This window comes from Meleagris gallopavo, chromosome 5 (genome assembly GCF_905368555.1).
Source record: "Meleagris gallopavo chromosome 5, MGAL_WU_HG_1.1, whole genome shotgun sequence".
Taxonomy (NCBI): Eukaryota; Metazoa; Chordata; class Aves; order Galliformes; family Phasianidae; genus Meleagris; species Meleagris gallopavo.
Window position 1 is genome coordinate 36,761,377 of NC_139408.1, and position 14,062 is coordinate 36,775,438.

General features: G+C 36.9%; 1 protein-coding gene across 22 annotated transcripts in view; it reads left to right on the plus strand.

The window, feature by feature from the left end:
* The window catches only part of MIPOL1 (mirror-image polydactyly 1), a 175,516-nt gene that overhangs the window by 149,365 nt on the left and 12,089 nt on the right, over nucleotides 1–14,062 (plus strand). For 20 of the 22 annotated variants that reach the window (XM_085225228.1, XM_085225236.1, XM_085225235.1 and 17 more), the window contains one exon: nucleotides 4,569–4,799. The exons of the other annotated variants lie outside the window; for them this stretch is intronic. In XM_085225228.1, coding sequence (XP_085081354.1) covers nucleotides 4,569–4,799 — 231 coding nt within the window. The remainder of the gene's footprint in view (nucleotides 1–4,568; nucleotides 4,800–14,062) is intronic. 22 annotated transcript variants of the gene reach the window in all.

Here is a 14,062-nt window from a genome sequence, read left to right on the forward strand (position 1 = left end):
AATCAGAGATAATCATAGAATCATAGAATCACCAAGGTTGGAAAAGACCTACAAGATCATGCAGTCCAACTGTCCACCTATCACCAATAGTTCTCACTAAAATAGAGGGCCCTGCTCCATGTGCTGCTGCAAAAGAGCATCATGAGCTCAGGAAATTTGGGAGCATTTCTTGGCCACAAGCTAGTAACTATGGGTCTGCATCTATCTGAAGGTATGCAAAAATCTTTAGAATGCTTTCTTCTGCTTATGGATACTGCTTCATGTATGGATGTTTTGCTTGGATTCTCTTTTAACCAAGCATTAGTCAACCATAAGATATTTTTACGGTTTTTCTGGATCAATTCAATGCTATAATAAATGTGAGGAATAATGGGTATTATTGAATCTCATGTGCATGTTACTGGCATGTGAGTCAATGCTATCTGAGCAGTTTGCCCATTGGCTACATGAGGTGATTTCTGATTACCATGCAACTGCATAAACGAAGGGTTTGTAATGAAAGTATGGCTTCCAATTATTTCTTGTTGAAAACATGTCTCAGCAATCCTTCAAGCTTGAGAAGGACACCTTATTTAATCATTTGAGTTTTAGGTCTTTGCTACCTCTCACAGACTAGTCTATACTTGGGAATGGTGTGGGTACTGGTGGTGCTCTGGAGAATGAAAATGAGATCCAAAAGAGAATGCTGCTTGATGTCATCAGAAGATTTAACTTTTCCTAAAATCAAATTGTGCTGTATTTAGTTTCAAATTTTGAAAAATTAAATTCAAACTGTGCTGCATCTAACTTCAGTTTCAACAATGACAAGTCTCTTTTCAGCAGTGAATCACAGAATTGTAGGTGTTGGAAGGGACCTCCAGAGATCATCGAGTTAATGCAATTGCTCTTACTGAAAGGTGAAAAGATTGAGATCCAAGGAGGCACAATTATTTGTACTGGTTAAAAAATTGAAGGTCTGAGATGGGCGATCATCAGATAATGAGCCCATACTTCAATCCTACAGCAACCCCATTATTTGGACCCTTGTACAGGTCACAGGTTTCTCTAGATGAATTCGGCAGAGACGGATGAAACTTAGCCTACTGTTCTCCTAGGATCCAGATTAACATGCAGTTAATTTTGGTGGCATGGGCAAGCATGATCAGTGCTAATCTGTTGTTATCCTGTAAAACCCTAAGGTTATATCAACAGCCAACACAGGGAAGAACATCAGTAGTGGGCTCTGTCCTACAAGTGCTTATTCTTCAGTTTGATGAGAGAACGTAATATAAAGAGGATGCCTGAGCTCATGCTAGAGTTAAGACAGTGATACTCTGTGATGGATCGTAAGAATACACAAAATGCAGTCTGCGTTGTACATAACGTGCACAACATGGTCTGTGCTAACAAAGCTGTTGCCATCAATTAAGCTAGTGAAAGATGTTTGGGTGATTATAGTCAGAGAAAACAGTACTCTTAATTCTTTTAATTGCAGAGGAAAGAAGGGTGATAAAATATTTGTCTATGGTAGGGCAATGCCATCTAGCTACCTGTCTACCAGCTGTCAGGCTCCTGACTCATGTGTTATGCAAACTTCGTCATTTTATATCCTCTGCTTTGCAGCAAAATGTCAAAGTCCTTCTAGGTGTTATAGGCTTTTTAAATCTTGTCTTATTGCATTGTTTCCCATGAGTACCTCAGAGGTGGTATTTCCCAGATTTTCATGCTGCCCAAGCCTTGAAAGCTTGCAGCAGAATGAATAGACCTCTTCCAAGCCAACCTGATAGTGGGCTGGCTGCTGAGGGGTCTACAGAACCTGAGTGTCAGAGATACTTGTGGTGAAAACACCACAGATCAGATCTGCATGTGCTTGGGGACACTAGAGATGTTTATCATCAGCGATGAGGAGGAAGGAGAGGACAAATTGGGCATGTTTGGTTTCTACTTTTTTTTTTTTTCTTTAGATAGAAGGTTTCTATGTGTTATTCAGTAATTGCTTCAGGTGGAAAAGCATTTCTCACCTTGCAGCAAAAGTATGCCTGGCAAAAAGAGAGAAGTGTTTTAAGAGCAGCACTTCATGCCGTTGACTTTCAGCCAGTATTAAGGCCCTTTGGGAACAGTTATAGTCGATGCAATTTGTAGCAGGCTTGAAACTGCTCTGGCTTTGGGAGGACCTCATGCTATCTGTTCGAGTTGCGTAAGTGACAGCATCATATTTGACTTTTTCTTCCTCCTGGACACAGAAAAGGCAGCTCATTAATTGAAGCTCTCAGACCTAGGTTGAATAAGAACAGTTATGTCAGAGTAAGCAAAAAGGTTTTGTATAATCAGAATGTGAATTATTTAAATCAAGTAACTGTTTGAATGCTTTTGTAAACTACCCCCAGGCATAGAACTCTCATTTATTTTTGATTCATAACATCAACATTTTTTGAAGAAATAATCCTCTGGAGATTAATGAAAGTATTTCAAATTAGTATTACCAACCGGGACTAAAGCATTTTAGCAAAGTACATATTCTTGAAAATTTGGCAGTTTTATGCTTTTGAAAAAAAGGTTTAAAACATTATCAACCATGGTGCCGTGCTGGCTTACAAATATGTATATATCATGTATGTATCAGAATCTATTGGTCTCTCAGGTGCAATCATTAAGAGTTAAAACGTAACTATGTACTGCATGCTGTATTGCTCAGAGCCGGTCCTTCAGAAGGGGCCCAGTTGTAGTCAGACACAGACAGCATTTTGAATATAAATAAAAGGCTCTATTTTTTTCATATGTTCTAGAAAGAGGAAAAAACAACTCACATATGATGTGAAAATGTTAGGATTTTTAGGTTTAGGTTTTCTCTTTTTTTTCTTTTTTTTCTTTTTTTTTTTGTGAAAACCGGGGATCCACATATTCACTGAACGGTTTACCCTCTCAGCGATTTTTTTGTTTGTTTATTTTCATTTTGTTTTTGTACCAGGTGTTTAAGAACTGGACATCGGTGGTTTTTCATTACCCAGCTTTCAGCATTATTTGCATATCTTTGTATTTTTCCATGGTGATCAATGCTCAACTGTAGAAGAACTTCAGTCAATAAATTTTATGTGCAACTCTAAAAGTAATTTTATTTTTAGTGAGACTGTTCTAGGGATTTTAATATCCCTTTATAAATATTTATATTTTCAATATGTCTTCATTTAATTGAAAAGGTTCTTCACTTTATTTTCAGACAACCTCAGGTAGTAGACGTAATGACATACCAACACTCTGACCTTTTAGCTTCTAGATTTCCATTAGCTTATGCACGTTTTGCTTGTCCGTGTGTATTATATTTTAGTTTGTATATGATTTTCATCTATGGATTGACAGAAAGAAGGATGTTTTCAGTACGAACACCTTGGGAAGGAAGAAAGTATGCTATTGCATACTAGCTGCTGACATGCAGAATGTCTCAAATAGTGCAATTAGACTGCACGGCTACTAGAAATTCACACAGAAATAACGTTTGATGTTTGCATGGCCATTAGTCAAAAGGATGATATCAAGTCATACTCATCAATACAGCAACAGCTTCTGATATCTGTAAAGTTGTTTTGAAATTACTTACATTATTTATCTAAACACAGTGCTGTTATGATATTCTGCTGCCATTGCTTTTGTTATAAATGTCCTCCATCAGTTTCTTGTACTATCATTGTCATTTTCACTGTTGTAAAATTCATCATAAAAATGTAACTATGAAGAGGAAGGAAAAAATCACTGGCAATTCCACAAAGAGCCTTCTGGTGCATGCTTCTTCACTAGGAATCAGTTATTAATGTGATTTCTGCCATTGTACCTTAATAACTCAGGCAGTTGGCCACCTGCTGCTTCCTTGGAAAATAATTCACAATCTAACAGGCTCCCAATTTTTTTCCTAATACAAAGTCGTCTTCATTCTTCTTTTTTGAATTTCTTCTCATGACTTACATGTAACCTGCCTGTCCAACATCCTTCTTTTTGCTTGTCACCTTTAGTTATTGATAGCTTTATCACTGGTCAGCATTCACAAATGATTCATATTTCTGAACTGTCCTTCTATCTTAATTATTTGTTTGTACATTGTAGCACTTTTATTCCTTTAATTATATTGAAAAACCTGCAATTCTCAAATAAACCCCTTGTAGTTGATCTGTCTGCTTGCTAAAAGAAAGGGCTGTGCAACATCAGTTAATAACACAGCAGTAATATTCACTGACTAGTTCAACTTTATGTAAATCAACTTGTTTCTGCAGGTCATGAAGTGATTGGGAAGATGTTGCAGTTGAAAAATACTTTTTAAGTTTTTGTGTAATAGCCTTTTTGCTTTTAAAACATCTGCTAGTTGTTACATACATTAGAAGACCCTTGTGGAAATCAAATGTTCTTTTTGTTTTCCATCATCTTTGAAGCAGAACTTACTTCAGTATATAGAGATAATATCTATATATAATTTATACATAACAGAACTTATTTGGCATCTAGATCCATATGTGATAATATTAATTAAACTGAGTATACTATTCTTGCAGCTCAGCCTTATGCTGAAACCTAAGGGATTGTGTATGCTTTTGTTTCCCCAGTTTACACAAACCTTTGTCTCAAGGAGTGAGCCTGAATGACTGGCTTCGCTGTGCTTTCATTACTTCTGAAGGTGGCCTGAAAGACAGGGAGGACATTGTGACCATTACCTATGGCCAGCTTAAGGACCTGGCAGCTCAGCTGCAGCAAGCTCAGTCCGAGCAGCAGGACACCGAGCTGAAGCTTCAGAAGGCCTTGGAGGCTTTGGAGGAGGCCAATGAGAAGGTTCAGAAGTAAGTCACTTGCCTTCTTTCAGGAAGAACTGCAATGGAAAACCAAGAGAAAATACTGTTTCTTCTGATATTTTTTCTTGAATGAAAGTATGATGCTACTCATAACTAAGTTCCTTCCAAATTTCTTTCTTCTTCTTTTTCATTTTTTTTTTTTTTCTTTTTTTCTCTGTTCTGTTATTGACTCAGCTAAGAGGCTGATGATTTTAACAGTGCTGTGGCGGTTAGGATGCTTGTCACTTGTGTTACAGAAACTGCTTTCTGCATGTGTAGTGCACAGGGAAAATGTTTCCGTTTCCACTGAATGATTTACACCCATGGCACTCCTGTGACAACAGAGCATTTACCTTTAAAACTGCATGGTGGAATCTTAAGGCTCTCTCATGATTTCTTGTCTGTTACATACGGGGCAGGATTCATTCAACAGGAAATGCTGATGGATTTGTTTAGGAGTAGCTTCAAAATCTCACTGAAATCAGCAGGAAGTCTCTGAATGGGTGAGCAGAGATGATATTCTCTTTCCCAACATGTAATTCTCAAAGTTTATCTCTCCTGAAGTCGTTATTGTGATGATAGTTATTGGTAGCATGTAAGTTTTTGACAGAATGATTTCTTGAAAATAGGAAAATGTATAGGCACTGCCTCCTCACAATCTGGCACTTCTTATCTCTGTATTCCACTCCCTACCCTCAAAAAACCCTTCTAAGGTTGTCAAGGCTGAACTGATGCAAATTTTCTCATCAGTCTATATTTGTTTTCAACTTCAGTGTCTGCAGTCTATTTCAAGAGCAGCTAGGAATTGGCTGATAATATATTGCAGGGACCTAATGAGAGTTCTTCTTGAGTAAGTAAGAAATCATACTGAGTTCTCCTATTTAAAAAAATACAAATTATATCATTATTTTTAATGTATTCTTATCTACCTAATAATTAATTAATATTAGTATTTTTCATTAATTTTTTATATGAAAATTCTTATTTTCAGTCATCACTTTAAAAGCTCCATTGACTGAGAATTAATCAGGTCTTTAGTATCAATACTTAGGTGCATTTGAAATTTCAACAGATGCATTAAATGTGCTTGCTGAAAATAAACCTATGAAAAATAACTCCAGCACCTAAAAGTGAATATTGGTTGTGCCTTTCTGTACAGTGCGTAATTTTAAAGTTGCTATTGCATTTCTTTTTATTTATAAACACTTACTGGTAATCTACATTAAAGTGAAGGTTTTTGCTTTGCTTTTGTTTTGGAGAAGTCTTACTAAATCCTGTGTAACCAGAGTGCATGGAGCAGAAGTGCAGACACAACCTGAACTAAAGTTGTGCTGATGCACTGCTATAGTGCAAAGAATTTATGCAATTTAACATGCTCAAGTACTTGGGAAATTTTTGATCAGGTTAGTTTTCATTATTGCTGAGATCAGGCCACTGAGCCTATAGCAAAATTAAACAATTGGGTGAAGTCTTTTGATGACAATAGTATGCCCTTTTTACCAAGAAACTGTGGAAATGCTCTGTGCGTCTTCCCAGCACCCAGAGTCATCCACCCCCATCTTATAATTCAACCTGCAAACAGATTAAGCAGCTGAGTTTGTGGAAAGTGTGTTTACTTTGAGCTAAGAACCCTTGTGTGACACTATAGAGATTCCTCTGACACCTCTGGGAGAACTACACAGACAGTTCTTACTCATCAGCAGGGAAACCGGGCTGAGAATTCCCAATTCCTTTGTAGCCTCAACTGCTTCATACAAATCAGTGTTTGGCAATTAGGCAGGAACTCATTTGTTAGCTTTTTATTTCCAAGATGTAGGATGCTCTACATTTCAAAAAGGAACTAGCATTTATAAACCTGTCAGCTGAAAGGCTTCGTGATATTAATTGCACTGGTACAAATTATTAGCAGTCATAAGAGCATGCTTATTGTAATTGGAAATGTGATGCTAAAATTCATCACCTAAGCAGGGTTTTTAAATGTCTGTTTACCTGACTTCTTGTTCTTATAAATGCCTAAGTAACATTTAATTCTGACATGAGACACACATTTAGCAACTGTACAAAATATTTTCTCGGTATTATTCAATAAATATCTGAATAAGTAACTACAGTTAAAAATTAGACAAGTAAAATAATTATGAGCTTCCCTAAAAAGAAAATAATATAGTAGTTAATGTTGAAAAAGAGTGTGCGTTGTATCTTTGTATCATGTAATTTATTAATGCTCACTGTGTCTTTGCTAATTGATTCTCTGTCCATAATTTCATTAATTTGTGTACTTACTTGCTTTCTAAGTGCAAGATCCAAGTCAAAACAGTGGTCTTGGGCTCTCTGTGATCAGGACACAAAGCATCTAAAAAATTTCTGGATCCTGTCCCACATGAAACAGCAGCTGGGAACCAGAAGGGGAATATACTGGAATCTGCTTATAGTGAACTTAGATGTAGTCAAATTCTGTTGACACTGAAAAAGGGTAAACATCTCCCATCAGCTCGCAGCAGTGTGATGGATGTGTGCTCTTGCCTGTGAAGCAGACTGGGGTGGTATGAAACAGAAAATAGTGATGGGTGGAGAGCGGCTGCACAGATTTAGTAGCATTTGTTTGAATGTATTTTGTTTTTGAAACACTAACAAGATATATATTAGACTTTGAAGAAAGTATTATTCTGGTTCATAAATCAAATACACATTTGAACTGTGCTGTGTGTGTAAATAAATACGTGCTCATGTACGCATAACATACTGCATATTTTTTCAGTTGGAAAATTACAAAAAATCTGCAGGACTCTGAAGATTTTTAACTGATGTTATACTCTGATTTTCACTGTGTCATTAACGTTTACAAAGAACAAGTACAGAGGCACAGGACCCCCAGGAGCGCTGGCACAGTGCCACAGCCTTGCAAGTGCATCCTGCCGGAGTCAGGAGTCAGCTGCTGCAGCTTCAGCAGTGAGGTGGAGAAGGTGAAGGTGGCCATAAAACCTGGCAAATTCATTAATGACTCTGCCAGCAAGGGAAGAGAGGTGTTTTAAAACTGCCCTTCCCACTGGAGCCTCTGGGATCGAGGAATGGCTACTAGTGTCAGTGAGATCAGAGGAGGCCATAATGTAGTAGCAAATCAATATGAGCCAATTATCTCTAAAGGTTGAGGCCATTTTTGATGTATTTTTTTTCCAGGATATTTTTCTGCAATGACTTTGCAGCTAGAGTGAATTTTAATGCAATTTATCTATCAAGGCTTTAATTCTTCTTCTCACAGTTTAATGATTCTAGCTCAGGAAAGTGCAGCTCTGCATCTGTGAACACAGCCTTTGCACACTCATATAGCTGTGTGCAGGAGATGGCAGTGGAGGGTATGCATGTAGAATTTCTATGTAGTCCTCTAAAAGTAAACACACAACCATGCAGTAATGGTGCAGTGCTAAAATACAAAGCAGAAATTCTTACTTGTTTTGTCCTTAACTGACTATTAAAGAAACTGTTTTGTTTTTTTTTTCCTTCCTTTTAAGGAGGAGCTCAGGAAAGTTAGTTACAGATTGGATGAAATTTATCAATATTTTGAATACAAGAAAAAAATAAGCTAGTTCTAAATAGGCAGGTGGTTTTAATAAAAGAAATTACTGCCTCTCACCAAAAAAACCCACAATCTTTAATAACATTGATTTGCTTTACCTCCTAAGGTGTGCTGTTTGGCCACCTAGCTTTCATTGTTGTTGGAATGCACCCATATATGAGTGGTCCCAGGTTTCCCTCTAGCATTTCTGAACATGATTTCTCTGTTATCAGAGTTGTTCACATAGTTTTGCTTTTTAGCTGATGCTGATAAATAAATCTGTCAATAAGACAGTAGAAACAAACAGTTCTTACCAGCATTTGCCAGAGTATAAAAATGAAAAAATTAGGGCTGAGCATTTACGAAGTGATTAGAGTCCCCTTTTTCTACAAGTAAAGCTAATCTGCCCTGTCAGTACAGGAGCCGTGTGCATTTCACATGGATGTCCAGGACATTCTCCAGTGCTCACTGGAGGGCCTAATCTCTCCCAGAATGATCGGAGCAGTGCAGTTCAAGAACAAGAATGAATATTTGAATAATCACACCACAATGCGAGGTGACCTTCCGACAGGGGACTGACCAGATACACATATGGATTTTGGGAAGAAGCTCTGATGCTGTTTTTTAACACAGCTGTGAGAAGAATGTGGCTAAGACCCTGTAGTCTTTCTGGAGTATAGCTGGCAAAGGAAACCATGAGGAGAAGAGAATTTAACACATGGGTGTAAGAGAGTCCGCTTCATTGATGCGATCTGAGGGGAATGTCTAATGACTGGAAGAATCAAACTTGGCAATGAAAACACAAAGCTCTTTTCATCAATTCAAACGCAGCCTCTAAAGCTGCAGATGGTTACCTCCAGCCTTGCCTATTCAGTGTGGGGTTGTGTAAAATGGCACTTTGGTGAATACTAATAGATCAAAACAAAGATTTAATAACATAAAGATGGAGTGTTCGTTTTTAAATGAGGATACAGGTCAGTGTTTCAGAAAAGAGTAAAATAAGTATCTTTATGTATAGGTCTAAGGTCCCTGGAGATTTTTAACAGCAAACATGGTATCTTTAATGTACAGATTGTATTCAGTACAGCACAGCTATGCAGGGAGCAGGCTAAAAGCAAGCAGTTCTGATTTATTATACCAGTTGAGCCTCCTTGCTACATGCAAATGTTGTTAACTAGTTATCTCCCTTTTAAAATCATATCTACATATATTTCGCTGAAGTCTATATTGTGGCTTGTATGCTTTCAGTCTCCTGTTGTAGATAAGAATAGAGCTAGTTAATTAGAAATTGCAGGCAAAAGCGCTACACAAAGGAAACAAGTTGCACATTCACCCAGACTTAGAGCTATTTGTTTTGGATGTAACACCAAATGCCAGATAACTTGATTGGTTTTATTTTAAATTTTGAAGATACATGTCTTTTACTTTCATCCTTCAAAAGAATTAATATAATTTGATTTCTTATTTTATCAAGATGATACATGTAGATGTTTGGACTCCCCTGTCTATGCTAGACTGCTATTTTTTTTAACTTACAAAAAGTTCTGGTGAATGTGAGATCATGTCAACTACTGGCAATGAGAAGTACAACTTTATAGATATTAATAGTTTCACTGATTTGTGTCAAAAGTGATTTTGCTTTTAATGAAACCACCACGCTTTCTGCTACTGTGAATTTCTGCTGGGATTGAATAGTTGGTAATCTTCTAATATCATATAGGGAATTTGATTGATGCTGGCATTTTGAAATGTAAAGGGAGTTCTGGTGACTTGTTGAAGAATGTAAACATAGAGGTAGTTTCTTAGTTACTGTAAATTGGCTTAGCTCTGTTGCACTGAGTTGCATTAATTTGTCCTGACTAAGGATTTGACCTCTAGTTTGCTGTGAAACAGATGCTGGTGGCTACATTTAAAAGACTAGTAAGTGAGAGCAAAGTGTTATGAATCTGCTGCTTACTGTAACAAGCAGTAGAAGTCAATGGTTATGAGAGTTTGCATGGAAGGAGTTGAGGGAGGAAAGTCTTGTAGCAGTCAGGATACCAATGAAAATCAGCAATAGCTCTGGACTCTCAGAACTGGATCAAAAGTCATTAAAGGATATTCAAAGTGGAAAAAAATGCTTGATGAGGACTGATGTGTTGGCTGCTTTGTGCAATGATTAAAAGCAGATTATAAACTCCATGGGGCCCATCAGAGATATACAATCTCCACAGGCGGGGTTTTATAGTGTTTAGGAAACCCACACTAGCCAGATGGAAGATTCCCAGACACGCAAAACTACCACATACCCCAAAGAATTCTGCAGTGCAGAAGAGCTGATGTAAAGTTTCTTTGGCATGCAAGGCATGAAGAGGAACATAAGAGAGTCTGAAATGCAAAATGTAATAACAAGCATATCATGTCTTATATGAAAATATTACCATTAACAAGGGTAGCAAAAACAGACAGTGTGAAATTATCAGGTATAGAAGTAATAGGCTTGGAAGTGGTCTGCTTAAGGAATTAGGTTTAGTGAGGAATTAAGACTAATTGAAATGTATTTGAAAAGTCATGTGTGATCTAACTGAAAACAGTACATAGCAGGGACAGAATTTATTTAAATACTTGGAATTCTGCACTAACACCAGAGAATTCTCTCAGAAAAATTCCCTCAGACTACACTAATATGCCTGGTGAAATGATGAATCGAAGAGTCTGATAGAGATACCTACATGCTGTAATAAAACCATCTAGTAAGCCAGTGAGGCTGTGCTCAACTTCAGAAAAATTCAGCATACAGTAAAATCAGTTTAAAATTCACTCAATTTTGAGGAAATTAATTATTGAACTAGTAGTGAAATCTAAGGTGACCCGAACAAATTCAGTCACTCATGGCATATTCTCCACGTTTCGTGCTGTGTTTCAGTATCACCAAGCGGATCTTGTATACCTTGGTGTGCCTAAGGTACCATTCATGCAGTTCAAAAGGAAATACATCACTTCTGCAAAGCTGGAGTGAAATGTGTGTTCAGCATTGAATGATATTATCTTAATTGGATGACACTTTCCTTGCCAGTTTTTGAATTACGTATTCCCTGTTGCAATCCTGTTAGCATTTGAAGACTGGGATGGAGGGAGCTGCAGATTCTAATTCTCTAATACTGATATATAACAGTCTCTAATACTGATAACTTCCCAGCTCAGAGAAGAGAACACTTGTGTTATCATAAATAAAAAACTTCTGACCAAGTAACACAAAAACTCTCCAGCTGGTTTAGAAGCACTCTTTCCTTATAGCCGTTGTTACAGATCCCATCCAAGGTACTGCCAGGCTCTCTCTGCAGTCCGAAGGTTGAATATACTAATGATTCATAATGTCTTCTGTCATCTCCTTTTCATTGGAGGATGTCAGGATATGATTGTAGATCATATTGTGGTTTCAATACCAAAAGTTATAGTCTGTGGTACTGCCGCAGTAGGTTGTAGAATATGAATTTAATGGATGCTTAGTGTGACATAAGTAACAGTGAGGTCTTTAGCATCTGATTGAACGTTATCCTGGCATCGATCATGAACACTGTGCACCTAGCAGAATAAAGGCAAAAAAATCCCAAACAAAATAGAATTACAGAGAAGTCTTTCCTGCATTCCTTGCACAACCAAGATGTCCATTGACTGCAGAGACTTTCACGTGGATGAAGAACACAACAAATCTGAGCATACAGCCTAAGCGAAGTGTTTATTTTCTTTGTGTAGTTATGATTTACATTTACTTAACCTCTGTAAATTGTGGATTGCAGTGCAATACTTTTCTTAAAGTATGGGTAGTTACAATATAAGCACAAATATTTATCATCATTTGAATATTTATCATCTGTCTTTGAGGAAAATATAAGCAGTGCTGAAACTTCATTCTCTCAAATACTAGGATGTATTCTATGAAAGTCAAATGTTTTCAGAGTCAACATAATCACTGCATCCTAGTTTTTGACCTGTGTGTTCATTTACAGTTTGCTTATAGCTGCTTCACAGAGATGGAAGTTTGTAGATTACAACATGGTTTTATTGATTTATCAGTAGCAAAATACACTAAGTACTCTCAGTAAACTGGATTGGCTAGCTCTTGGGTTTGTATTGTATAATATCAGCTTGTTGTGGAATACTTCAGTGCAAGATCAGAATGTTGGCATATTTAACATAAATGTATAAACCAGACTTGCAAAGACCAATATTTTGTAAGGCCAATAACACAAACAAATTAGATTTTGAAGTTGTTTGCCCCATAGGAGGAAGCATTCTGACACACTATTTGTAAGTTTATAGATAACTATTCTATGAAAAAAATATTTAATAACTTTGAGAAACAGATTGAGTTCTCCTTGAAGAAAGAAAAGAGAATTTTTTCTCAGAGTTGCTTTTCTACCAAGATGATAAAATGAGTATCACAGCAAATAATCATTTTCTTTAATATTTTATATCCAAATAAAATAAACTAATGGCATTTGCATTGCCGTTACTAAATAGTATTTAGTTTGTTTGCAAGAGTCATTTATTTGTGGCTTGGCTGAGGGAATAAAAATAAATTTGCGGTACTTTCTGTTAATACTCATACTGTTTCCTAACATATGCAAAAGACTGAATACTGTAAATCTATGTGCAGAAGCTGAACAAGAAATACCAGGCTTGCTGAAGCTTCTGAAATATATATAAACTTTTGGAGAATTGCTGGATTAGTCGCCATCAGATAGAAATAATTGAGAAGGCCCAAACCAGCAAAGTATTTAATTTTAAGCAAGCTTGAAATCACTGAATATTCTCCCACTCTTTAAAATTAAGTACTTTACTGAAGCAGGTATTAGTTCTTTAATGAGTATATGTGTGTGTGTGTATGTATGTATATGTATATACAAACTGTTCATGTTTCTAATCTAAGTCATCTAAGTAATAGCCAGATATTCTAAAAGCCTTTTAATTTTTTAAACAAGATTTTTTTTTTAATGCAGTATTAATTGTGTTTCTAGACATGAGCACCAGCAACAGCTTTAACCCCATAGTTGCCCGTTCTAGTTTTTTGCCATACATGGGTTAAATATAAGGACACATAACTAAAAACTGAGTTGCCGTAAGACGTAAATCTTTAGGACCAAATTTTATCATTTCTCTTTCAGATTATGGAATTTTTACCTGTAGAAAATATCAGCTTATCGCAACCGGGAGCTCCACTAAATCCTTTCTTGCATCCAAACCCTTTTCTACTGTTCTTTGATCTTTCCAGTTCCACAGAAATCTTTCCAATGTGGACAGCATCACGGGAGTCACACAAAAGAGAATGTCTATTGGAATACATCAAACCTATTTAAATTTGATTCTTTTAATGTATAGAGCAGGAATTTGATAGTATTTTATGGGAAGGAATTTTCTCGCCACAAGTTCCAGATTGCTCTTTGTCACGAGGATGGGACCATCTCAGGGAGACAGAATATAGCTGAGTGCTGCCTAGAGCCAGCAAGTCTGCATCAGGTTTTGTAAAATGTTTGTGGAATCATGAAAAGCTAATGCTGTCTCCATTGTTTATGATATCAAGGGGGGTCGGCCAAAGTTGTGCTTTGGTGGGGCGGACTTGGGAAACAGCCTGAGCAGTGCATCAGTGTTTGAGATTTTATGAACTTGTTGTAAGCAGTGATTAACTAGAACATGCTCAAAAGTGATGGGACTGGCAACTGAAAGGTTCAGACCTGGC